At 37.4% G+C, this 26,913-nt stretch overlaps 1 protein-coding gene across 1 annotated transcript; it reads right to left on the bottom strand.

Annotated features, from left to right (window-relative positions):
• Positions 1-173: 173 nt before the first annotated feature.
• Positions 174-22,960, bottom strand: KP1 (kinesin-like protein 1). Its single transcript, XM_077381428.1, has 18 exons — positions 22,766-22,960; positions 21,699-21,865; positions 19,065-19,228; positions 18,725-18,868; positions 12,950-13,318; positions 11,879-11,947; positions 10,141-10,374; positions 9,602-9,683; positions 9,353-9,448; positions 9,084-9,263; positions 7,828-7,934; positions 6,446-6,624; positions 5,791-5,955; positions 3,853-4,106; positions 3,281-3,444; positions 2,995-3,192; positions 1,504-2,207; positions 174-776 (listed from the first exon to the last, which is right to left on the bottom strand). The coding sequence occupies exons 2-18, from the start codon at positions 21,841-21,843 to the stop codon at positions 617-619; spliced, it is 3,414 nt and encodes a 1,137-aa protein (XP_077237543.1). The 5' UTR covers positions 21,844-21,865; positions 22,766-22,960; the 3' UTR covers positions 174-616.
• Positions 22,961-26,913: the final 3,953 nt, after the last annotated feature.

Here is a 26,913-nt window from a genome sequence, read left to right as displayed (position 1 = left end):
ACAGTTGGAATATAAAGAAACGGCCGAAGTTTGAGAATATAAGGAAATGGTAATGAGAAAACGCGAAAAAAAAAAAAAAAAAATGCTGAATTGTGACCCCCACCAATGACCATTGAACATAGGAAAACTGTACTTTGGATGAACTTGGCACTAATATTACAAGTTCATTAGCATTTTTATTTTTTTTCAAATCTTTTGAGGGTATTAATTGTAACTGTCCGCTAAAAAGTGTAACAAATCAACCAATACAAGAGGTAACGAACGTTTACGTACAAATGAAGTAGCATTCAGACTCAAATGCGCGCGCGCACACACTCACAATCATATGAAGCATCATAGGAATACTAATGTATGACAGTATGAGGGATGAGATCTTATCATATACAAATCATTTTAGCAGTAAACATGATGAGTGATGAAAAAATGGTGTAAAAATGACAAGAAACAAGGGAAATGTCACAAAAAATGAACAAAAAAGGGTTTCAGAGATGTCACCTGCAATAATTTTAAGCTTGTTTTGATCTCTCAAGTGAAAAAGTGGGCCATCAAATCAATGATTTTCAAGTGCAAGAACTTCCAGTACTCTGAAATGCAGTATCTGTGAAGTCCTGAAATGTCATGAAAAGAGAGTGAATTTTCCGCGAGGGGAAGATCGGCTCCGTCTGAAGTCAGGTATGGAAGTGTTGTTGCCTTCCTTCCCGTTGCGAATTACACCAGTCGGAAGCTTGTTCTCATGCTTTACTGTTAGCAGCGGTTCCACTGCTTGAACTAAGCCTCTGCAGGAAATTGATAAATACATCTCAAGTTAACCCAATACGATAAAGAAGTAAAAGAAGTTAGCAGTCACTAGGAATACATTTAGGAATATGACCGGTCATCATTTTAACAGGAGCATTTTCGTTTTTCAGGAGGAGGATTTTTTAGGGTAAAAAAGCAGGATATTTCAAAGAATGAAGGAAAAAATCAACCAAGTGATGCTTATAATGAGCGAATCAAATTCAATAGGCCAAAGTCCAACAAATTGTATAGTTTGGTATTGTCAAACGGAGTTAATTTTGCACTATGGAACCATTGGATGAACGGAGCATATCATGTGGATGACATGTGGTGAGCATTGAGGCAAATCAATGCATCTCAAGAAAATTCTCCTATATATGCATCTCATTCTGTGTAAAAAAATCGTGGAGCTGATTTTTTATTCTTAAAAGCTAGACACGATCATAAGGTGTTTGCCTTTCTTGGATCTGTTTCACCAGAAGCAACTTCCCTGAGATTTGCGTAGTTATTGATCAGAATCCACCTCTCATTTTAATATTTTCATCATCATGACAAAGGAGTTAGAGAACAGTGCAGTAGTGATTTCGAGCTGATATAGATGTTCTGAGTCATTCATTTAATCTGTTCAATGTTTAAAATATTAGCTAATGTGTACCCATTTTCTAGGGTGGTTGATTCTGTGAATTTATGAAATAGGGCATGAAGTCTTAAACCTCGAAAACATACCTTGTTTCAAGATTTTGGGAAATCCTGGTGAAGTTCTGGCGAAGCTTCTTCACCTTCAAACTACCGTGGGCGGCCGGTGACACAACAAGCCCAACCTCATTTTCTGGTTCAGAAAAATCACTCTTCCGAGCCTCTTCCACCTTTCCTCCTGCCTCCGTGTCAAAGTGCCAACTCAGCATTGCTTCAGACTTCTGGATCCTAGCTGGCAGCTGATGCTTGACCTTGGACTTAAAGTCCGCCTTGCTTTTCCTAATGCCACCCTGCCTCACATTGAGTGCTAGCTTAAACTGCTCTTCTTCGTGTTCTGGGTACACTTTCTTTGAGTTAGCCGGGTGGACGTGGTAGACCACGTCAGATACATAGTCCTGCTTGGCATGCTCTTGTGGGTCCCAACGTCCCCTTAAATTATCGTACGTTGATGTTACTGGCACCGCAGAGTTGGATTTGTTGATAGCGACTTTGGTTGGAAAATGTAATTTTACTGTGGGCTGCTCATCAAGGGGTTCAAGCTTGAGTTTGCTCTTAATGACGGCCCCTCTATCAGTGGATATTGATCTTCTTACAGGAGGAGATGGTGACCTTGGCTTTCTGGAATTGATAAATCTTTCATTGCTGATGAACGGAAACTGTGGCTCAGGCTCCTTGTCTGGAAGTCCTGAGGGGAAACGAGGTTTCCTTTGCTTCCCTGAAGAACAGCTTCTAACCTGAAATTCAGTTTTCCAGAGAATGAAAAGAAAAAAATCAGTTACCGCAATTGCATGCCCAAGCAAATGCACACACACTAATCTTTTTTCATATAACTAAATGTTCTTATCCGCATTTTCTGGTGATTTTTCAATGATATTTTATTTCATCAGCAGTTTCTATCAAAACTATTGCTCCAAAATATAAGAGGATTTCTGATTCTATTCCGTCTTTAATTGCATCATTTTGAGATGCACACATAATCAGAGTACACTAGACCAGCGACTCACTTCAAGAAATGAGGAGGAGAAAGCTAAAGTCACAATGCATAAGATGACATTCCTTCCGTACAGACCTTGAACTCTAATTGCATATGTGCTTCCCAAATCCACTTCTTTTACGTACACGGGAGAACTTGAAATCATCAATTCCAAGCAAAGATTATCTCACAAAAAAACGGTTGAGGCTCCAATGGTAGTTGGGGACATAATTTTTCCATCTCAGGACATTATACCACCCATCCACAAGGGAGATTCCATGATAAATTTAAACAAATGGTCATTAATTGATGATCTCAAAGGGCTAATTTTAAGAGCATGGATGATCTAATATGCATATTGTAGTAATATTTCCATTTCTCATATCAATTCTTTTATGCGTACGTGCACTCACTGAATGTGCACTCACCAAGTCTACACAATGTAAATGATATGAGAAAGCATTTTACATGAGTTGCATATTAAGCATGAAGGCAAAAAAAATTAAAAAATAAAAAATAAACAAAGCATCTGTCAATGTAGTGAGTACCTCAATGGTTCTAGTGTCATCAATAGGCCGCTGACTGATTTCAGTTTTCAAGTTAGCAGAAAGACCATATCTCGGTAAATGCAAAGGTGATAATGTCCTTGTTTTTTGAGCCTCTTGACCATTTCGGCAGATACTAACACCTTTTAATTGTTCCACTTCAGCCTCCTTTCTCTCCAACGCCAATTTCAGGTTCGAGATCTGGACAGATGAAAGCACAATATCGTAACTTCTAGTAAGAAAAGAATCTCATTCAAATTAGAAGGGTCAAAGGTAAGAAGGGGCAAACCTCTTCTTTAAGTTCTCTGATTTCACCAGTTTCCTTATTAGAGCGAGCTGCCCCAAGCTCTATTGTGGCCACCCGCTCAGCAAACTTAAGCGTGCTGATAGTCTCTCCAATAGAATTAACTTCGGGGTTTATGTGTACAAACATCAAGGTTTTAGCTTGACCCCCTGTAATAAGAAAAAATACAATATGAACAACAAAAGTAACAACCAAAATGGGTAAACAAACTTCAGGTCTAAATAACAAAAAAGCATCTTGAGAAACTACAATTGACAGGTGTGTCCATTGTCCAATAACAAGATAGAAATCCCTTCACAACAAGTATGTTTTCCAAAAAAAAAATTGAATGGCAGAAAATTTCATTAAAGAGAAACGACCGAGATGGTCAAATATGAAGAAGAGAAAGAGAAAAAATATACATAGAAAATACAAAGCAAAGCAAAAGATGGAAAGCAAAGAAAGTCAAGGGTAAATTGAAAGTTGGATGATATATGTAGGGTGACTTCTGTAGCCTTACAGTTCAGAAAATAGAGGAATGTAAAAAGAGACCATTAACAATAAGATAGAGTTAATACCTAAAGAGTCTTGTAACACTTGAGTGAGTTTACTGTTTCTATAAGGAATATGTGCACTCTTCTGAGCAAGGGCGGCAATAACATCTCCCAGTGCAGAAAGTGATTTGTTTATGTGCTGGGCTTCCTTCAATCTTTCTCCAACAGCCTCAGATTTATCCACTCTCTCGCTCCCAGCTAGGTCGACCAGATGAAGGCAGCCACGGAGGATGGACCCAGAGACTAATTCTTTTCCTTGGACATGAACTGTTAACACACTACAGGAAAACGGAAAATCATCAAACAAGTAATAAAGTAAATTGAACAAGGATAGTCATCAAAAGATAAAATATGATGAAAAAACGCAATTTTTTTGGAGCACGCATTGTAATTCAACTGATTCACAAGTAAAAAACATCCCTGACCCATTTATCTCTCCTAGTGTATTATAAGTACACACGTGTGTGTGTGTGTGTGGGTAGAGAAATGATGAAATTTATGGTGATGGTGACTAGTTAGGATGTTCAGTGTTATTTAAATAGTTTAGCATCTTCACAAAGTAGCATATTTTATATCAAAGAATCTTGGTGTTCGGTGTTTCTTAGTAGGTATTCATGTTGGTTATGGGCCTAATCTTTATATAAATACAGTGGATAAATCTTTTACTAACGGATGCCTACACTTTGAAGTCTCTCAATATTTTACTTTTTCATGCTGTTCCTGCTCCCCAGTCCCCACTTACACCTCCTGCTGCCTCACCTAACCAATAATCTTTTGCACTGATGAATCAGGAAGCGGCACGTTCAGTGATTATCTATGCAATTCAGAAACCAGTGCAGTGAGGGCCCACTGACCGAACGGAAAGACTAAACCGGTACGGGCACGGGCACGGAGGGGGCGCGCAGCGCCGGTGAGAATAGGAAAAGAAGAAAAGCCCTTCCGCGCTTGCGTAAGGGAGGCTTTGCCGACCACTTTTAGAGAACAAATGTAACTAAAACCTCCTAAAGGAGGGCTAGGATCATCCTATGGAAATGATTTTTGGGGCACAACCTATTTACGTTGTGGCCCATCACATGGACTGTTTGGATCATCCTATGATGTGGTCCGTACAGTACTTGTTGAAAAATACGGGACTATACGGGCTTACACCATATAAAATCTCACAAACAACAACATAATCCTTATAAAGAAAACTAAATGCAGGGTATCAAGTATTGTACGGAACAGGGTACAGGGGATATGGGTATGAAAAGAATCAGTTATTGTGAGGAACGTTATAATCCAAAAGTATAATTGTGTTAAAATATTTTCCCAACAATATTGTTGCTCAATGTATACTTCTTCTTAGAAGTTCATGTTAGGTTTGTAGACCAGCAGTCATGGTTCACTCCAAATCCCAAATAGCCGGCGGTTCTAAAGTTCAAAACCGGATACATTGGAAATTCAATTCTCAGGAAAGAGAAGAGGTGGTTAGAAAAAGGAAATGATACAAGTATCCGGTCAGGTAATGCAGTTATTTTAGACAGGGCTCACTTACTGTGCTTAAATAGCATTTCCTTATGTGATTAGATTACGCCAATCTTAGACGGAAAAAAATCCAAATTGGTTGGTGTGTGTAATTATAAGGAACTTATTTAAACATGAATCCCAACAAGATAATTAGGATCTGTTTGGGTGTCTGCAGGTTCAATCATGGGACATTTTCAACAGACCCAACCTGTTTGGGTATCAACAAATGGAGGCCAGTCGTTGTTCCTTAGCATGCATTTTCCAGCCAAGTTCAAGAATGGGTCACACTAATGAGGTGGACGAAAGTGGCTTCATTCCCAAAAAAATGTGAATCAAATACGCCCTTATAACATAATGTCTGTGAGCAGTATAGTGGTTATGGTCATTTAGTCATTTCCCAGAATTTGGGGGTAAATGTATCAAAACCAGGAGAGAGAGATAGGGGGCAAATACCTATGAGAGCGGCTGCTCCGTTCATTTAGCGCAGTAGCTCCAACAGCACGATTTTTCTGACCAATTCTCATTAAATCCAGAACATCTTCAGTACAATTGACTGAAATCAAACTCGCATCAGGTACATTAAGTCCGTTGAGTTGAGAATTGTTCCGTATATCTAACGTGCAAGAAGTTAAGAAATGCACCAAAGTGATTTTGCAGAGTAGATTCTACTGGTCAATAAAGCTAAAAGCACCAACGTAGATTGGGTCCCTAAACCCTAAACCCAAGTAAATGATGTCACAGGTATGGTCATTTCTACAGAGAAAATGATCAGGTGGGTTGCAAATTATCACCATCGGATCACCTGCTAAAAAGGAAAATCAAGTTGGGCAGTTGGGCTCACTTCCCATCACCATCAGCTCTTTATTGGACAGAGCAAGTTTGGTGTCCGTCACTGGATTGTTAACCTCTACACAAAACAAGATATAAATATAATTATCCAAAGAACAACTAACAAAAAAACAGTAATTCAAAATCAAATTGTATCTTGAGATATGAATAAAAAATGAGGTCTATCTCAAATTCTCATCAATTTCTGATGATGCAAGAGCAGGCAAATAATGGAAACTCCAAATCTAAAATAAGAAGCAACTCTATTAGAAAAGGATATCTTCTAGTAGAGCCATCAATGACCAAAAGATCCCTCACTTGTTCATTGTATATTTCTATCATCTGGACACCGATTTCATATGATATGGCATCCATCCTTCCTTCTGATAATTGGAATAGATCTCTCAGAGCTCTATAGTTCACACCCCACGTTTCCTCTGCCATCAGATCTGGGCCACTCTGAAAAAGCAAGAGGAAGACAATATTAAATTTTTTCTCTCTCAAATGAACAATAGGTCACATGTGCATGAAAGATGAATAATATTAAATATTTTCTCTATCAAATGATTTAGACGCAATAATAAGCAAGCTACGCCTTTTCAGACACAATAACGAGCTACTTCTCTGATTTTGAAACTGCTCAAGATAGCTCATATTCTTCTAATAATATTTTTGGCATACTAAATCAAGGACGAACATAGTAGTCACCCCATGATCCAATCTTAAACTCAGTAAAGCATAGAAATGAATATATCAATTCTTGTCATAATAACCAATGCCAGAATATCAAAATGTTTTCTTTTTTGTTACACTTTCCAACTTTGGTATTTTTGGAGGATAAAAAATACGAAATATCAATCCTTTTCACAATAACCAATGCCAGAATATCAATCTGTTTCCTTTTTTTTGTTTCACTTTCCAACTTAGGTATTTTTGGCAAATAAAAATATGAAACCATTCGCTTGATGTGCTTGATTGAAACCCTTATTATACTATTCACGAGCCATCCGAAAAAGTACTCTTGAAGATGTGATACAACCACAGAGATGGGATAAAGATTATATCATGTATATTTTGGCAGCTTCTGTAACTAAGTATCAATTGTGTACTCCTCATTGTGTTGAAAAAAGCATGGATACGATACGGCACATACTCATCTAAAAATATCATTACCTTGTATCTGAGAAAGATTGCGAGTGTTGAAATTCATAAAAATTATCCAGTGATTGCTAAGCTCTTCTGAAATATTAATCATTTTTTTTTTGAAATGGCTGAAATATTAATCATTTAAAACCATTGTTGTATAAATTGTTGGAAAACAGAGAAAAAATGATAGCTTTGGTATTCAAGAATGTTTTCATCATTCTGTAGAAATTCAGATCATGCCCACCAAACACAAAGTTACACACACAAACCATTTCAGCTTAAACATTCCTTGTTGAAATAGTAAGTTTCCTGCCTTTAAGTTTCAAATAAGACTCCTTTCATTCACAAAGTGAAATACTTAAGTATCCATGTACCCCATTTCCCATTCCCAGCCTTGGGGATGCTGAAAGACACTTTGTGTGAGCCAGAGATAACTGGCTGAGTTTCCACACAAAATTAAGAGAGAAGAAGAAGAAGAAGAACTGGAACAAAATAGAAAAAGTACTGTGGCATTACCATTGTGTATGTCTTCCCAGAGCCTGTTTGCCCATATGCAAAAATGCAGACATTGTAACCATCTAAAACAGATCTGATCAATGGCTGTGTGTCGGCAAACACTTGCTCTGCACATAAAACAGCTCAGATTGAACAATTTTAAAAAATGCTTCACACAACGTAAAAATGGAAAAAAGTATTATCTACTCAATTTTGAAGAAGTTACCCACCCGAACAAGTTACCAATAAATAAATAAATAAAATTATCAGAACAATCTGCACTTCAGTAACATCCAGTGACATTTTTTTCATGCAATGCCAAACTTAGAAGAGACAATAAATCGAATCATAAGAACAATTTAATACTCATGCAAAATATCTATATTACATTATCACTGGGTTCCTTCACTTAGAAAATGGCTAACCATGTGCTACAAAGTGTTTCTTTTTTCCACTGAAGAATCCTAATGTCTACTCTACACACATGTGTTTTGAAGCTAATGGCAAAACCACTCACTTCTGGAAAAATTGTTGGTTTATTGTATCGAACAAGAATAGTAGGTTTATCCTTTAAAACCAAGATTATATATCAACCTTAACATTTTAAGAAGAAACTTTGGGTGTTCTCATGACAGAACATAGTTATTAATTCTGTTTCGTTTTTTAGGAACATCTGGAACGTTACATTCTGGAATGCAATGGAATATAATTGGAAATGAAAATTTGCGCCCTGTGTTCCAGGCTGTTCTGGACCACTCTGGCTGTTTCAGACGAAACAGGGCAAAATGCCAACGAAAATGTGTGAAAACCTGCACACACAACTAGAAATGTGATTTTTATGGCATTTTTGGGGGGTTTTCCTTTTTACCCTCTTTTAGTGACCATTTTTTGTGTCAAAGGGCATTTGATGTCTGTTAACCCTCCCAAATGAATGGGAGGATTAACATCGCATCAAACCCGCTCATTTTTGCACTTTTGAACGATTTCATTTCTTCCCTAAAATCTTACTCCTATAAATATTTTTCATTTCTATGAATTTTTTAATGCTTTTAAAAAATTCCACCTGTTGCAGTGTCTTTTCCGAAAATGGCCAAAAAGTCAGAACGTTCCTTTCCAGTGAACAAAACAAAATGTCTACGAAAATGGAATTAATAACTAAGATTCTGAGAGAGTATGTGTACACACCATAGGTGTTTTTTTTTTAAAAAAGAACTGAGCCTTATTTTATAAATAAATCATATGGGTATTTATTAACTAATTATAAAGTCAAAACATACGCTGTGTCACATTTGTTCCGAACACTTTGTTGAATGAAAACATTCTTCTTGCATCTTTGCCCTGCTTATAAGGATTTAAAATCATGATATTCCCATTTTCTCCAATATAGTCGACAGTGGTCTGCCCGTTAGATTGCCCTGGTAAGAAAGGTCTCACTCTACAGTAAACTCGAATGTTCCCTGCAGAAAACAGGTATTTCATTAAATAGGTAACAGACCTCTTATAAAACTAAATGGTACATTGAACACTACAAGTAGCGGGAAGTAACCTTTAAGATCTTGTACTTGATTGTAGAGCAAGCGATTTTCCTCTAGTAATTTATGGTAAGAAGAGGCAGCCGACTCAAGGCCTTGGACATGATGCTCTGAGACAACAAACAAAATCAGGTTGAGCTTTTTAGTTTCATATAACATAAACAATTGGACTAAAACCATCGGTTAATCTATGGTTTAACAGATTAACCGATTTTGACTCAGGAATCAAAGTTATAACAAAACTCAGGAATCAAAGTTCTAACCAAGCTTTCTGAGTTCTTCATCCCATTTTGATTGAATCCACTGGACCTGAACTTTAGTCTTTTGAAATACTGATTTTAGCTCCTGAAAATAATCAATACAAAGGAATTTCCATGGTAATTATTGAGAAATTCAAGAAACAACAGCCCTTGCTCAAATAACTAAAATATAAATACCGCCATCAGCTTGTAATCATGGTTGAAAATGGGTGGGAATGCTAAAAGGATTATATTAACTGATCTTCAGCAAGGAAAATCTGTATGTGTAATCTATTAGACATTATTATCCATTACCTATCTTGTGCTTTTTTGTTCTGTGGAAAATGTTATCATATATCAATTCATGGGGCCATAAAGAAGCCAGCAAGTTAAAGTTATCCTCCCATCAAGCAAATCTAATGATTCGAAGCATGGTATGTGCATTGCTCCCAAAAAACAAGTGAAATAAAGATACTTGCTAGAGATAAGAACATTTGGAAAAAATTTAAATAGAAGCAAAAAAGTTACCAAGTTCTGACGTAAGTATCCAATGATAACCATACCTCAAGCTGCTTCTGTTGGACATCAAGTTGTTCCACATGGCTGGTATTTTGTTGATCACTAAGCCAGTTCTCTCCATGTCTTAGACCAGAAATGCCAAGTTTTGAGCATTTTGGGCAGCCAATTGAGACCTCTGTCAACCTCTGATCAAGATATTTTGTAAAAGATTCTATAAACTCTATTTTTGATAAATAATTGGTGCCACCTTTCAGCATTTCCTTTAAAACCAATCCAAGCTGTTGACAGTAGCAAAAGATAGGGAAAGAGTTAGATTCATACAGTTTAGGCTCATGATGGTTGTAAATAAATAGCAAGAATTTTTCATATTTATGCCACATAGCTAGACATTTAGTTGTAATGACAAAATCATCAAAGTGACCCTATTATTATTATTATTATTTTTGAATGGCAAAAGTGACGCTATTATTAACAGTTCAAAAGTAACAAACGGAAATACCAAACATTTCCACTGAATCATTCCGAGTTACAATACATTCTATGATTAAGAGATAGATGTTTTTCAAAATAGGGTCATTATAACACTTAACATAACACGTTCCTCAAAGTCTCAATTAGATAGTTCTATGAGCTTCCTAATCCTCAGAATTTAAAGGACACAAAATTATCAGATTTGATGATGGCCAGAAGGGGAAAATGGCTTTGAAGTTTGAGTCGTTTTATTTTTCTAAGACAATTATGGTGATTTTTCAAATTTCAATGAAGAAAGTTTGAGTGCTCCTTATAATAATGGGGGAAAAACATTAGAATTTTCTCTATTCCTCATAAAAGTGATGGTGAAAAACCAAGGTTCAATAATTGATATAGGTTAAAGTGTAACAAAAGCTCCTTCAAATGAACTAGCAAGCTTGAAACTTTTCAAAAAAATAATAGAAGATATTTAAAACAAATCTTCACTCAATTTGAGAAGCACTTTCAATGACTTTGTATGCAGAGTTTTTTATTTTCCAAGTACGAAAGTTATTCTTATTTGCACCAATTAAATCTCATATTTAAAAGCTATTACTTCAACAAGAACTCACCCAGGGTAAAATCGACTCAATTTGTGCTTTTGAAGCATTAATGTTTTTATTAACCCGGGCAGGCAAATCAAAGGAGTTTTTAATAATATCGTCAAAATTGCCCCCTCTATTATAATATGGGAAATCTGGTTAGAAAGATGCCAAAGAAGAATGGAAAATCAAAAGACAGAAACTAACAAGATTAAAAATAAAATCATAACATGGCTTAGGGATCTAAGGAGATGATGCAAAGACGATGTCCAAATGCAACCTCCAACACTAATGCAGTTTTTTGGGAATGGGCTACTCTCCCCAAGAACTCAAGAGGAGCGATGCGACCAATTAGGTATTCCTTATACACACTAAATAAATATTGGTTGTTTCTTTGTAAAGGGTTAAAGGGGTTTTATTTTTCCTATTCTTGTATCTTGTTGGATTAGAGGCAAGGTTCTATGTCCTCCTCTTGTAACTATTTGTTCTTATTAATAAAATCTAAGGTGCCGCCCCAGGTTCCTAAATAAATTTCGGGTTAAAAAAACAATATCATTAACACAAAAACCGAATCGAATCGGGCAGGTCAATGACTAAATTTGGATGTTTCAAACAGTGACTTGTTTTAGGATTTAGACAGTCTATTCTAGAAAAAAAATTCAAAGAACCTTAGAAAGAAAAGGAAAACAATGCTAAGATTCCAATGGTAACCATCCACCCATATGCATACCTGATTACTCTGGGAAACAAGTAACCCGTTAAGCTCTTTAACAACCTTCCCAAGAACAGTGTCAATAAGCTACAATATTCCAGCAAAGACAAAGAATCAGAGTCCCAAAAATTTCAGGTCACAACAAATGTATGCTTACTTGATAATCAGATTCCAGAAAATGGCTACTTTGCAGAATAAAAGCATTGTTTCTAGACAATCAGATATCCTAACCCTCACTTTACTGGTATAAAGCATGTACAATCCTGATTGGATTAATAATAAAATATTTTTTACATTTACATCTCTAATATACATTCACAAGGCATCATATATTTCAAGAGATATCAGAGTTTTTTTTTACGAAGTATTTTTCTCATCACAATAATTCACAATAAGTTCATTTAATGCAATATTATTTCATAGAATATACTATTTTTTGACTGGGTGTAACTAAAACACATTGAAATAAAAGAACATTTGTTGTTCATCCAATCAGGCAAAAATATAGAGATGCAGACTCGGGGATCCATAAAAGTAGAATGGCATTTTCAGGAGAATAATTTATAATAATAGAAATCAAGCAGGCAGGAGTTAAGATATCCACTACTTATATACTTGACAGAGGTCCCAAGTATGCAGGGAATGGTATAAAACAAGTGAATGTTTCAGGTATTCAAAGGACTTGAAAGAACACATATGAAGTCAATATGTCTGCATCCTTTTACATAGACATGTATATAATCCTAAATGTAGGATATATGTTGCGATAGATGTCTTGTATTATTAAGATGATTGATTTAAGAAAAAATAATAATGGTGATTATGAAAAAAATGGAAAGATAGCCCTCCAACAGATCATTTTTTCATCATGAATTATACAAGTAAAAACGATATTAATAGAAATACAGCGCATTCATATGTTCCTCATTGATTTGATCACCAACTAATTCAATGCTGCATCATTAGTAGATTTTACTTAATGTCTAAACACATGTGAAGTAATCTGAATCTTTAGATGTGCAACTATAATGTTTGCAGCATATGCAGATGAAGCTAAAAAAATAACAGATAGGAAAGGATCTTACCTACCATTGCATTCAAAGGCAAGTCATCAACCCCAGTACATTTGGTGAGGTAAGCCCGAATAAGCCCAAGTCCAAATCTGTCAAAAAGAAAACTCAAGGTACTAGCTGCTTTGGATTCTTCAAGGGAAACCTCACTAGAAAGACCGAGAATTTCAAACAGCTGTTGATCATATGGCAATCCAGAGTTATCCGATGATTCGTCAGCACTTTCTCCAGAATCGCCACCAAGCAAGGAGGAAGGCAACCGATTGGCTAAGGATGTGATCTTCACAATCCCACCATACCTCCAAGTTCCAATTGCACCAGCCTGTTTCCACTCATGGTATCCTTTCAGACAAAGAATGCAATCCACAACTTTAATTGAAGAGCCTCCCTGTAAATAAAGGGAGAGCATAAATGGGAACAAAGTCATATCAAACTGTTTAAAAAAAGAAATGCCATGATAAAAGCAATAATTAGGTAAGCACATGAATGGCTCCTCTCATTTTTCTAGCAGATCAGACTTGCACAACAGAAGGTCTAAAACTGGAAATTCAGCCTGAAGTTAATAAATGCCAAAATCCCGCCATCCAAAAACTCCAAGTTGTCAACCAAAGTTTCTCCAGTTTGGAAAGCTTATGTCGGAGGTCCAGTTTTCCAAGTTTGCAAGTACTGAATCAAGTTCTTTGACTACTTGGTGGAGTTTTTCAAATCGTTTTGTTCTCTGAGGTTTTAAAGAAACTGAGCTACCCCCTTAACATGACTTGAGCTGTTGAGCCTTAGCAAGTTGAGTCCAGTCTACTCTGCTCGAAGAGTTCTTGAGTACTTTGATCAAGTTATTTGAAGTTTTAAACAATTCTATCAGTACCATAGTTGACCAAAAACCCAAAGAGATCATAACTTTCATCAAATGTCCGGACTCATACTCTTGTTTTGAAAGGTTACGGATTTCTTCAATGCATAATGGACATTTCACGGATTTCTTCAATGCATAATGGACATTTAAAACCACTGTTTAAAAACTCCCCGAGTTAATCATCATCTCGCCCGGATCAACATGGTTTTAGCTTCGCCTACTTCTCGTCTGAGTTAAAGTTTTGGTCTACCAAGTCGATCAAAAACTCCTATGACTCACCCGAGTTGATAAAATTTGACCGTGTCAATCATCAACTCATGGAAAGATCCGGATGTACTGATATCACGATCTGCAGGGGGTGATTTCGCCTCAAGGAGAGTGTGTCCGACACTCGGCACTAACAAGATAAGTTAATTATAACAGATTGCATTTGATTGGTTAAGGTTAATTTTTGTTTATATCTATCATACGCCAATCGATGGTGTGTATCGTACATCATCTGAATATGCATCAGTGCACATGCTGTGATTATATGATATAATGATACAAATCGAATTTTTTCATTGGTTAAATTATTTGTGGCTGTTACTTCTATACGCACCTCTGAATCAACAGAGTTCTGAGCCGAGTTTTTAAATATTGTTTATAACCCCCCACTACTAATCAGAGAATGAAACTAAAGGCAGAAAACAGAAACACATAAATTAGAGCAGGCATAGGGAAGTTTGAATTTTGAAAAATGCACATCTATAGTACACTTGCCGACCCCAACTAGTTTGGGACAAAGGCTTAGTTGAGTTGAGTTGAACATCTATAGTACACTTGATTTGATAGGAAGAGGCTATTTGTGGTTTCTCCAATAATTTCCAATTGTCATTTCCTTTTATTTGTTTAAAGTTTAAACTAAAATTACCTAAACTATCTGAAAACAACTCATGGTACAACCTAACATAGAATCAGCAATCTGAGTTCTTGGAAGGATCACAGGCCCAAATGCACTAACATCTCTACTATGTAGCCCAATTGTAATATCATAATTGCAATTGTTTAGATTCAGTAACATGGTTCTTGACTTCTTGAATAAAATTTGACTCATTCTCTTGTTTTGAAAAGGTAGCAGATCCTTCAATGAAAAATGAATATTTACAACCACTAATAAGAGAAGGCAACTCATGTGGAACGGGTCCTGGCCAATGAGTATGGCATCACTTAACAAATAACATAGGATAGATATATTTTCTTTCTTTCATGTGTGTGGAGAGCCTTGTACATGTGTAGTTGTATGCGGGTAGTTGAATGTGAGTTGTAGTTGAGTGAGGGGAAAATGAAAGAAAGATTAGTAAAAGTCTGCTCCTGCAAAGCTTATAATGGGCTGAGAAGGAGGATATAAGTGAGCTGCCACATCACTAATATAAAAGTGATTGGCGTCATTTTATTTATATAAAAGTGATTGCTTGCATTGTCATCGCATTGGTCAAAGCCCTCCCGGACTTTTCAGTTTGTTTCTGCTTATGAGTTGTGGAAGGGGTGGAGAGATATTTGCTTTAGCTCTGAAATGAGGTCGGTTCTCTCGCCAGAATAGGAACCTCGAGGGTCACTAAAGTTGAAGTTTGATGGATCTAGTCTTGGTAATCCAGGACCAGCAGAGAGTAGGAGGTCTTCCAAGGGACGACCAGTAAGCTACTAAGTTGGTTTTTTTTTTTTTTACGTCCCATTGGATTGGTGGATTCGAATGAAGCGGAGCTTAGAACAACATTACAGGGCTTGCGACTTTTAGAGAGGCCATTCTTGAATAATCTCATTGTTGAAGGAGACTCCATGAACGTAATTAGGTGGCTGGAGGGGAGTTGTCCTCCCCCTTGGAGGTCCGCGCCTTGGATTGATGAGCTTCACGAGTGAGCAGAAGGCATCTCTATTTCCTATAGGCATGTGAGGAGATCTGTCAATGGTGAGGCCGACAATTAGCAAGGGCGAGAGTGGCCAGAGGAGCATTTTTATTTTCTTCCCCCTTGAGTTCCTCTTTTAGCTATTTGCACATCCCGATGATTTTTCTCTTTCCCATTTTTGACCAACTCAGTCCTATGTACTATCTCTATTTTTTCTTCAATAAAATTTTCGTGCCATTCAAAAAAAGTGAGTTGCCACATCAGCCATCTAACAGCTGGCCGATAGCTGTTAATCCTGGCCAAGTCAGCTGCTACAGCTGGCCAACAGCTAGCACAAGCTGACAACTATCTAGAACTTCCTCTTCTCTTGCCTATAAAAGGCATGTAGCTGCTGTAATTTTCAGTTTTCATCCATATTTCTCTTGAGTTGTGAGTGTAGAGTTTCTTTTAGAGCCTTGGGCTCAAGGAAGTGAGTTTTTCCTCCTTCCATGGAGGAGTTTATGAGGAACATGGAGTAAGTTTCCTTCCTATTCCTCCATTATCTTTTCTCTTTTGGATGTAATCATACTGAGTTTAAACCTTTTTGTTTAGTTTCCATTCTATGTTCTTGAATTTCCTGTCATAACATTTAAAACTATGTTTCTTTTTCTTCATAAGCAAATTTGTTTCTGCTTGAGACCTACGATACTTCTAGCATGGTGAGAATGAATTAAGTTCAGATCTGAGTCACTGTTGAAATCTGGAAGCACAAGTCAGCAAAGTTAACTAATATGAACTTTCTGTCCTGACCAGTTAGCAACTTGTCTATGCTCAGTATTTGGCTCAATTCCCTCAGATCTGTTCCTTAATGCCTCATCTGAGATAACAACTTTTACAGATCTTAAAGATCTAAGAGAATTTGCAAAGATATGTTATCCATTAACAGATTGGAATCAAGAAAGTTTCAGGAAATTTTCACAAACCTGAGAACACACTTGCACCACTAGGTTCACCTTGGAAACTCTAGACTTTGTTTATCGGTCCTTTTGAATTCCTTCCTTTGCTTAGCATTGCAAGTATCAAATTCAGTGGATTTTTCAAAGGAAGCTACAAAATTTTAAGTGCAAACAATTTCCATAAGCTCACAAACTCTCAGGCTTAAGATTAAAACCTGCCAAAACACTTGTCCTCACGGTTTGATCTAGAACCTTAAAATTCGTTTGCATTTTCCTCAGGCCTATTCTTTTGCTCTTACTTGAGTGAAAAGGATCCGATCCTTCAAGAAGCTATAGCAAAATAGGTTACATCCGAGGAGATCTTTCGAGGTCTTCTCATTATCATTCCCAGGTTCACTTATGAAAACCTGCAGAATCTCTCTCTCTCTCTCTCTCTCTCTCTCTCTCTCAATTACAAGTAAATCCTATTGTTGATCTCAGCTCAATTACAAGTAAATCCTATTGTTGAGTGTGGTTTAGATCTCAATTGCAAGTAAATCCTATTGTTGAGTGGGGTTTAGATCTTATACTAAAGATCTATATCAGATCAATCAAAAAGGCAAAAAGGCTCTTTTCTTTGGAACGAAGGAAATCCCAATCAAGATCCCAGCGAGAATCATAAGTTTTCAAAGTTCAGTTCTGAGTCACAATTCACAACCAGCAGAAATAGAGTGAGTTCTCGTCTGAAGCTTAATTTCTCTAGTTCCTTTAGGAATTTTTGAGTAATTCCTCTTCTTTGAGACTAGCTGATTATGAAGATCACTCCTACTGAAATGTAATGACTTTCACTTGAATGGGATCCAGATTTCTCCCCTAACTGAAACTTATTCCTTTGACTGTGAACCAGTCATTTTGTGCATTTGATCCTTTCTAATTCATCTTTGCTAGTTCTTGAAAGGAGAGAGTAATTGCCTACTGCAATCAAAATATTTTGGATATCCTCCATTGCAAGAAAGCTTCCACACGCGCCGCTCCACGTCAACAACTAAATGCGGACACTTATAGTACACTTGATATGAAGATGCTCTTCTCCATTGTTTCTTTGATAATTTTAGATTTCCATTTCCTTAAGTTTAGTAAGAAGAAAAATTTGGCGGGCAAAAAACCAATCCAATTAGGCATGAAGTAGTAGAAAGAAACAAACCACAAGGTTCACAGATTGAGTTTTACATGGTTTGGCCTGGATGACTACATCCACGGGTGAAATCACTATCTTCCACCATGATAAAGCAAGAAGAAACGATTACAATGGGATTAACCTGAAACCCACAAATCATAACCCATTCCATTGTCTTCTCAACCAAGATCGTACACAAAACAAGAAAGGAAGTCTTAATTTCTCACCAATATTTTTCACCAAGATCGTACACAAAGCACATTGGGCTGTGTTTGGTTGCACAAACTCCCAACAGCCGTCGGGATTTTGTTTGGATTTGGGATGTCATTCCTCGTTTGGTTGCCAATATTGCATTGAACTCAATGGAGACTCTCCTGGATGTCTTCTGGGTAACTATTGCATGTCTGCTGAGGTGGCATTTTTGTCTCCTCCTTATAACTTTCAAGCCAAATTCCACTACATATTCCCTCCCTCCCTCCAAACAGACCCAAGAAGAAAACTGTCTTTTCTCTCACCACCTCCCCTCTTGGTCGCTGGTTTTCTCATGTCAAATACCTAAAACCTAGCCCTCGTCTAACTAGGAGACCTACTCCCACCCTCCGAGTCAAAGATGATACTAAAAAGGAGTCGTCCCCACACGAATGGAGTCAAACTAGGATGGGCCAACTCCCCTTGAGTGGAAAACAAGACATCAAAGTCCAAGCATAATTTTGTTTAAAGTTTAAGCTGAAATTAAGTAAATTATATAAAAACAACCCATGTTAAAACCTGACAACTAATCCACAAGGAATGCGTTCTAGCCTTCCAGGAAGGATCACAATCCCAAATTCACTAATACTCTCTCTACTGTGTAGCCCAATTGTAATTTCTACATAATTTCAATTGCGTGGAATCACAACAGATGTGTTTTCTCTTTCTTTATTTCTTTCCGTAATTTTTTCATGAAAACATTTAAGCAAAAGGATACCTTTTCTAAATCAGATGCCTCAAAAGTCAAAAGCTTCATTTCTTTAACTGCTACAAGGAAATTCCTCATGTTCTCGAAGTACTGAATTGCTGATTGAGCTGCTCCATCCGTTGACTGAACATCTATAATAGGATTTTCTACAACCTGTCGTATAAAATTCAATGAGAACTACAAAAAATCCATATTTTCTGTATCATCTAAATGACACTGAAGATTAGGCAAAAGCAGTAAAAGAAAGGTGGATTGAATTGGAAGTGAGGAATCCTATAAACGAAGACAGGACCAAAAATTCCTAACCAAGTTCCATGTTAGCAAAAGAACCAGTACAAAGGCGTCATACCTTTAAAACAGATCCAGGACTGACTTTGTTGAGAATGTTGCATAGAATCAACCCGTTCCTCAGGGCAAGACAGAATTCCTCTTCCGAGGGTTCTTTCGATAGAGCTTCGAACGCACCTTGATCCATCTCCCTCAGCCATCCTGCCGCTTGATACCTTCTTGAAGCTGTAATGTGGGAAATTTATTCGAATCAGAATACCCTAATCTCGACTTCACTTCAATTGTAATAGGACTGAGGCTTTTAATAACGGTTAATTGAAGACAAAATCTCTGTCGTGCAACAGCTAGCCGTGAAATTTCTTTCTGAGAAAGTCCCTAGCAAATCCCTTGTTACATATGTAGAGAAAACTTTGAAAGTGTGATTGTCCAATTCAACGGGACATGCCCGCCAAAGAGTCACATTTTATCAGAAAAGTTTGGGTTGTCTTGTCATGAAAACTGTATATGGGAGGTTGTAACTTGTAATGGATCTACCGAAAACGTCTTTATGTGGCTTGAATATTTTAAAGCCAGTGTCAACGGATCCAATTTGGGTCGGATCCCACTTCGGATCCAATGCACCTAGCCTTGGTCATCATCCGTATATAGGATTCACCTATGTCTTCCCCAGGAGGCTTCAATTGCACATCATTCGTGATCTATTTCAAATTCGACCTTCCGACGGGTCCTAGGTCCTACTTATGTTGTACACAATTAGAACCCAGGGCCAGGATATGGAAGAGAGAAGAAACTCTAGAAAGAGAGGCCATACTTTGTCAAAACGAAAAGTGGGGAAATGAAATGTTGGGTTTAAAAGAGTTTCATATATAGTATCTGTATGCACTTATTTTTCAGAAAATACTGTGGAGCCCACACAATTCATTGAACAAGGGCGATGACATACCCCCAGTACGCATCCGCCCCCCATTTTAACGTGACATCAAAAAGCGCTAAAGTTGCCCACTGTTCATGTTATAAGGGTGGGGAATGTGTAGAGAGGGGTTGAAAATATCATCTCCCATGAACAAAACCATTTATTTGTTGGATCCTAAGAAAAGTAGGTCGTGCGTCACTAATCATCTCCATGGGACGATAATAACCCTTCGATCTATGGAAGTTTCTATAGAGTGTCATCCCTCTGAACTGGTCTGAAGGTTAGGATGATCCTATGGAGATTATTTTGGGGGCCATTACATATAGACATTGGGTTCCAAAAAGGCAAAGACTGAATGATTTGGACCACTGAATAATGTGAGATCCATTACATTTCTTAAATGCAAACACGATATAAAAACTATGTAAAATTTATTAAGATTGCAAAAGTATCCTTCATAAAATTAACACTAATGACTGAAAATATGAAGGGTATTTTTGTACATTGGCACCATCCATTCCGATCAAGGATGCTCCATAGGATTTTGTGGCTACACCTGTCTTGATCTAAAATAATTTTGAACTTTAGGATAAATATATCCAATGGACTATGTTCGGATCCAGCTCTTCTGCCCAAATTATGTCCATTAACGTTTGGACCCTTTGGATCCATCAAACCAACTGGGTCTATTGACACCCGAGTTTTAGCATAGAGTAATGATTTGTTCTAACATTTACACCGAAAATACCGAATGCAGGTGGCTACACAAAATTGTACAAAAATCAAAGTTTCCTATTTTTCAAGTTTTTCTAGGTAACAGAGTTTCTTCCAAAAACCTTAATAAAAACAAGGGATTTGCCAGGTTGATGCTCTCACGTGCGACATGCGACAGCGCATCTTCGAAATGCCTTTTGCTATGGACGCTAGCAAATCCCAACAAGGGACTCTTCTTGTAGTTCTGTTTTTGTTTTTGTTTTTTGGCTTTTGATACACTACCATTGTTTGATAATTACACTAACTCACCTTGTCTTTTATTATTTATCCAGCGGTCAAAGGTTATATTACAATTCTTAAAAAGCTCTTAGAAGCCAATAAAAGAAGAAAGGACAGGGTGAGTTAGTGTAACTATGAAAACATGTGCAAGTATCAAAACATGGTAGTGCCAACATAAGTAGCCTTTTTCCCTGGGGAAAAATATTCACTACATTTGTATTAAAAAACAACTCTTGTTATAGCCTAAGAAATGTGCAAACAATTAGAGATATAATAGGACAGATTATCCATCCCACAGTAGATAAGTTTTAGGAAAAATTGCCAACGGGGGACATCAAAATATGAGAATTGCCAGCGGAGGACACACTTTTGAAAAATTGTTAGAGGGACGAAATGGGGTTATCAAACTCTCAAAAGGGGGTTATCAACCCTCTTTAACAATTTTTCAAAAGTGCATCCCCCCTTGGTAATTCTCGTATTTTTATATCCCCCATTGGCAATTTTTCCTAAGTTTTAATTGGTAGTGCCCACATTATATTTGGCCCACGCACATGACATCAAAGCGATGTCAACCTTCATAAGGTAGGCCCCACTATATAAGACGATCCTAACCATCCAATCATCGGACTTGAACATGGACTCTTGTTCATTTTCTTTAACAATCTATTTTCAAGCCACTAATCTAATGGTTAGGATTGTCCAAATCATGAGTGACCCCATATGTGGGTGGGCCCAATCAGTAGATCTTATGGTAACTCTTCAATTAAGTGAATCTGAGGGTAATCTTACCTGCTTCCTCTGCCTTCCTTTGAGCCAACTCGTCATTGATAGTCTCCTCCGCAAACAATCCGTCCTGAAGAGTTAAAGCCTTCAGTCCTCCCCTTAAACTCTTACAAGGAGAGACGAAAATCGGATTGGAGCTTTCTTGCGGCATCGTTTCTTACTTATCTCTAAACCTGGTGGTAAAGAACATCACAAGAAATTAAAATTGATTTCAGCATTTGTCAGACACTAAATAAATGAAAATAAATGAAAACGAATCTCTCTCTCTCTCTCTCTCTCTCAACAAGCATATTCCCAAATAAGAAAAGGGAGGGCAAAAAATTCAAATTTCTTCGAAAATTCTACGCAGTTCAGAAGCATTAAAACAAAACAAAAAATTACATTAAATTCCTTACATGCTAAAAATTCAAAAATTCCAAACTATGAACAGAGAGAAAAATAAGATCTGAAATTTCTACTGAGATCTCTGTAAGAAAAAGAAAAGCTCAATTACAAAAAATAAGAACTGGAATTTGTCCTTGCTCTCTGTGAGAAAAAAGAGAAACTCAATTACAAACGCAGAAACATAACTTTAAAAAAAAAGAGAGAAAAATTCAAATTCTTCAGAAAATCAGATGAAATTCAGAAGCATCTAAAAACACATAACAACAGATCTAAAAAGTCTACAAAGAAATAAGAACTGGTTTTCTCTGGAAAAAAAAAAACTAGAAGAATCGCACGAAAATCGTCTGGAAAAGCTACAAATCTCAATCAAGTAGAACTCAGTGATTACATTTCTCAAAGAACTCCTTGAACATACATACACACAGAAGTCGATCAAGAACAGAAAATGAAGCAAATGTTTTCTCTGGTACGGAAAAACCGAATATTTAAATCAAGAACAGAAATCAGGCAACTATGCTCTGAAAATCTCTGGAAAGAACAAAAAAACGAACAAAAAATGAAAAGTTAATCAGGAAAAGCATACCAAGCAAAGACAATCAGAAAACCTCAGGAAAAAAACGAAAACAATGAAATTTTCAATCAAGGGAAGTAGAAAAAGTACATTTCCTCTGTAGATTGATTTCCTGTACCTCTTTGCAAAATAAAAAATCGCTGCCACGGACAGCGACCTTTAACTTCCGGCGAAAGTCTTTCTAATCGACAGGAAAATGATCGACAATCCGTCAGAAAACTACCAGTTTTTTTGAGATATTTCTTGCTTTATGATGCGATTAAAACTAGAAAAAGGAAGAAGAAAACGAGCTTCTTGGGTCTCCAACTGAAGAGCATTTGAATATCGGTGAGTTATTAAATGCAGTGATCCATTACATTTCTAAGTTGGAGGTGTGCTGATTGGTGGCTTCTCATGTGGGCCCCTTTATTTTTTGTTGGACAGACGGTAAGAAGACGAGAACAATAAATGGATAGTCACCGTCCGATCAATTTCATTTATAGATTTTTGGGTCTTTGATGCGGAGGTGCATGTACAATCGAGACCGTTGATCTTGTATATCATCATGAGAAGACCTAAATGAACCTGGTCTCATGTCAAATGGGCATCCCATCATTTAGATAAAGGCCTACGAAAATCAATAGTTTAGCTTTTCTTGGTAGAACCCTAAGCCTTTGATGACCGACGGTGAGACCCCAAACTGATTATTAGACTCAAAATTAATGTAATTTGAGTCCAATAATGAGCTTGGGGGCTCACCATCGGATGTCATGATCTCAAACGAACAGGGCTAAACATTATTTGATGGAAAGAAGGGGCTAAGATCCAATCTGATCAACATCCCGTCACCAGATTTGGGGTCTTCAGGGACCTGATCATGTTTGTGGGAAACACGTGGGCCCCATGGACCAAGATCAACCATTCATGTTGAGATTGGTGGTAAAGGGTTGCACTTGTTGTCACCCAACCATGGTTTTAAATATCACAGTACATTAGCAATATCGATAAAATAGGGAAGTGATATATTCGCCCCCGCCCTTTTCTTCCCTGGGCGGCTGGGCCATTCCACTGGTGCATTTATGAATTATGACTATTCTTTTTTAAGCTGGAAGGGGCTGGCCCGGGGAAGAAAAAGGGGCCAATATATCATTGCCCTAAATATAGGGTGTCCCATACTGCCGATGTTTTAGGACCATCAAACCATGCACCCAAAAGATATATGGACCTAATCATCCATATGTGGGATAGACAGCCAAGCTCCATTGTTAGGGGAAAAAAACTAGCTAAGGACCGTATGGGGCTTACAAAAATGATTACAGTAGCCAGTAGGGCTACAGGCTTCCTAATGCGCTTACGTGTACACACAGAAAAACACAAGTTCACTCTATGCGTAATTAGAAATCAATTGATAAAGAGTAATGAAGAGTAATGATAATCTTTTGTAAAGTATAGATACAGGAGACACAATGACTTCATTTTGTGATCGATGGCCTGCTTTTTATAGGGTCAATAAAAGATATTGGACTGCCGAACATAAAAAACCTTTCAAAGGAACGTTCAAGATCAATCGAACAGATACTTGTTTTTAGCAGGTTGGACGGTCGAGAAGAGGCACATATGAACAATTGAGTGTTGGTGTATAGTTTATCCAGAGCATCATAGTTCGTTCATAGATGCTTATTTTCTTATTTTAAAAAGCAAAAGTCATTAGGGACTTCTTACTGGATATTTTCTTTGGAACAAAACCCTTTTATACATGCAAGTACATCTAAAATATATATAAAAAAGCCCATATTTTTGGATGATCTAGGCCATTTATTTGCAGGGCCAAAGCTTAATTTGGACATGCCCCAAAAATCATCACAATAGGATGATCCTAACCCTCCCATTCCATTCTAAACCATTTCAGGTCGGAGGTTTGGGATCATCCTATGGAAATGATTTTCAGGCGTGGTCTATTTAAGTCCGGGCGCAACAGATGAACGGATTGGAAGATCCAATAATGTGGGCCCCACAACATTTTTTTGCTGTGCTTGCATGTGCATATATAAAAACTCAAGCAATACATGGGTCCACCCATTTGATTATTTGGATTTTTTTGGTGGATGGACTGTGGCCTGTGATTGGCCGGGCAAAAACTCAAGCAGGAGCTGTCTTATGGGTGTCTCACTTCAGTTCGTCTTACAGTATTATTCCGCATAAAATGAATAGAATAAAGGGTGAAGAAACATGTTTTGACAAGTCAAGCTAGGGGTAGGAGAAAAGAGAGAAACAGCATAAAGGCAAAATACATAAGTTGGAGGTTTGAAATGATGCGAGCCAAGACCATTCGAACGTTGGATCCGGAAACTCAAATGATTGCTGATGTGAGCTTTTTATGCATCTTTTAGGTGTCCCCCACTACTTGGACCATTCTCGAACAATAATCAATCCTAAGTTGCTTTAATAACTTTGATTTTCCTTCCCTAGTAAAGCATCTTCGGAGAAAGCTTTCCTTAGAAGAATAACAAACACATAGTCTTATATTAGATCGAGTATTTATATGGTGTCCACATTGTATGTGCAAGTTTTTTTTTTTAAAAAGGTGGGTCCATATTATTCGATGATCCAAACCATTCATTTGTTGGGCCCCAACTTAAATAGTTCATCTCCATATGATGATCCTAAGCCAACGATCTGTAGATGGATGGTACATTATAGAACTCTCTACAGATCAAACGATCATCTTTTGGAGAAGATTATAAAGGCAGGCCAACAAATAAATGTTTTGGATCATCGAATAATATGGGCCCATTGATTTTTTATTTTTTTTGTAAAACTTGAGCGCACATTCAGACACCGAATAAGAAATTCAGTTCTAAAAACACTGGACCTGAATGGTACATAGTTGTGTGAATGAGACCGTCGATCTGGTGGGCCACCACGGCATGCCCTGAATAGTTTTGGTTCCATGCTGAAGAGACATCACATACATGATATCTAAGCCTGGAAAAAAATCATCCACGAATACACATTTTTAATCAAGGGACTAGAATAATCCGATCATGGTTTGATCAGTGGCGTCCACCTGTCAACAGATCCGATCATGTATATACATATGGGTCCCAGGGCTTGATGGTAAGCCAAAATGGGAATTGATCGATTACATGCATTGCCTTTTTCTCGGAATGCTTTACTGTAGAACTTTGACTCTGGGCACTTGGGCAGGGAAAAAGGTGACGATTTTATCACAGAGGGGTAATCAATTCCGTGACAAATTAATTCCTGGCTTTTGACGAGGGAAACACTGATGGGGTATGGAATATGATTATTTGGGTCCATGTGTGCATGCGTGTGCTGCGCATGCATGCGTTTTTAGGTTTGAGGTTAACACATGTAGAAGCCGAATCGGAATGAGAATTCAGCCAAGGTAAAATGGAGTGAAGGAGTTCTTGATTGATTGATTTGGTAGCGTGAAGCTCGAACACAAACTCAAGTGAAAACCCGTTCGTATAAGATTGAGTTAGGTGAGTAAATAGTTGATTTTGAGGAAAGTGGTCCATATAAAATATTACCATCATTCTTCGCTTAAATAGTGGGCTCCACCTACCAAAACATAAGGCATAAAATATGGGTCCATCACATCAGCATATTAGATGTACATGGTGGGCCGCCCGTCCTATACAGGTGGAGATAGTGGGCACCACGACATCAAAAGATGAAGTGTAAATTGGTGGGCAGCACCATGAGCATGGTTTTGGGTGGAAATCGTGTAACCCACCACATCAAAATGGTGGGACCCACTGGATGCATGGGTCTAAATGGAGTTGGTGGGCCCTACCATAATGCTTGGATTTGTGTAGAGATGGTGGGCCCTATCATATCAAATTAAACAAGTGTAAAATGGTGAGCCCCATCCATTCTATGCGTGTAAAATGATGTACCCTACATCTTGAGGTGTAAAAAAATCCACCATAGAAAAAATTCCAATAAAAATTTTCCATTTAAAACCATTTCTAATAAAAAATTTCCAGGAAAGAGGGCCATTTCGTTCAGAATTTTATGCTTTATACTATAGCTTTTTATAGTTTAATTAGTTTCGAACTCCCTTTCAATTCCAAGCGATTGGATTAATTGGCTGTGTATATCAAATTGATCCCTGCAACCAAAGAATGTAAGCATGACTCCCACAAGCATAAGCTATACTAAGTTCTTACTTCTTACATGGTGTCAGAGTGCAATTTTTCCGTACATATATACCTCGATCCTCCTCCTCTCTAATCGTCAAGCCTTCACTACTTAACTCCT

The sequence above is a fragment of the Tasmannia lanceolata genome, unplaced genomic scaffold (assembly GCF_043159265.1).
Source record: "Tasmannia lanceolata isolate RefF3 unplaced genomic scaffold, GAP_Taslan_0.1 ptg000006l, whole genome shotgun sequence".
NCBI lineage: Eukaryota > Viridiplantae > Streptophyta > Magnoliopsida > Canellales > Winteraceae > Tasmannia > Tasmannia lanceolata.
This window is presented reverse-complemented; position numbering and strand designations above follow the sequence as displayed.

Excerpts from the sequence above, each read along its gene's own strand:
- KP1 (XM_077381428.1), bottom strand. The coding sequence starts at position 21,843 with ATGCCGCAAGAAAGCTCCAATCCGATTTTCGTCTCTCCTTGTAAGAGT. Across the intron at positions 9,449-9,601 it reads TGAAGAACTCAGAAAGCTTG|AGCATCATGTCCAAGGCCTT; the intron begins GTTAGAACTTTG and ends TTGTTGTCTCAG. Across the intron at positions 6,625-7,827 it reads CTGGGAAGACATACACAATG|AGTGGCCCAGATCTGATGGC; the intron begins GTAATGCCACAG and ends TTGCTTTTTCAG.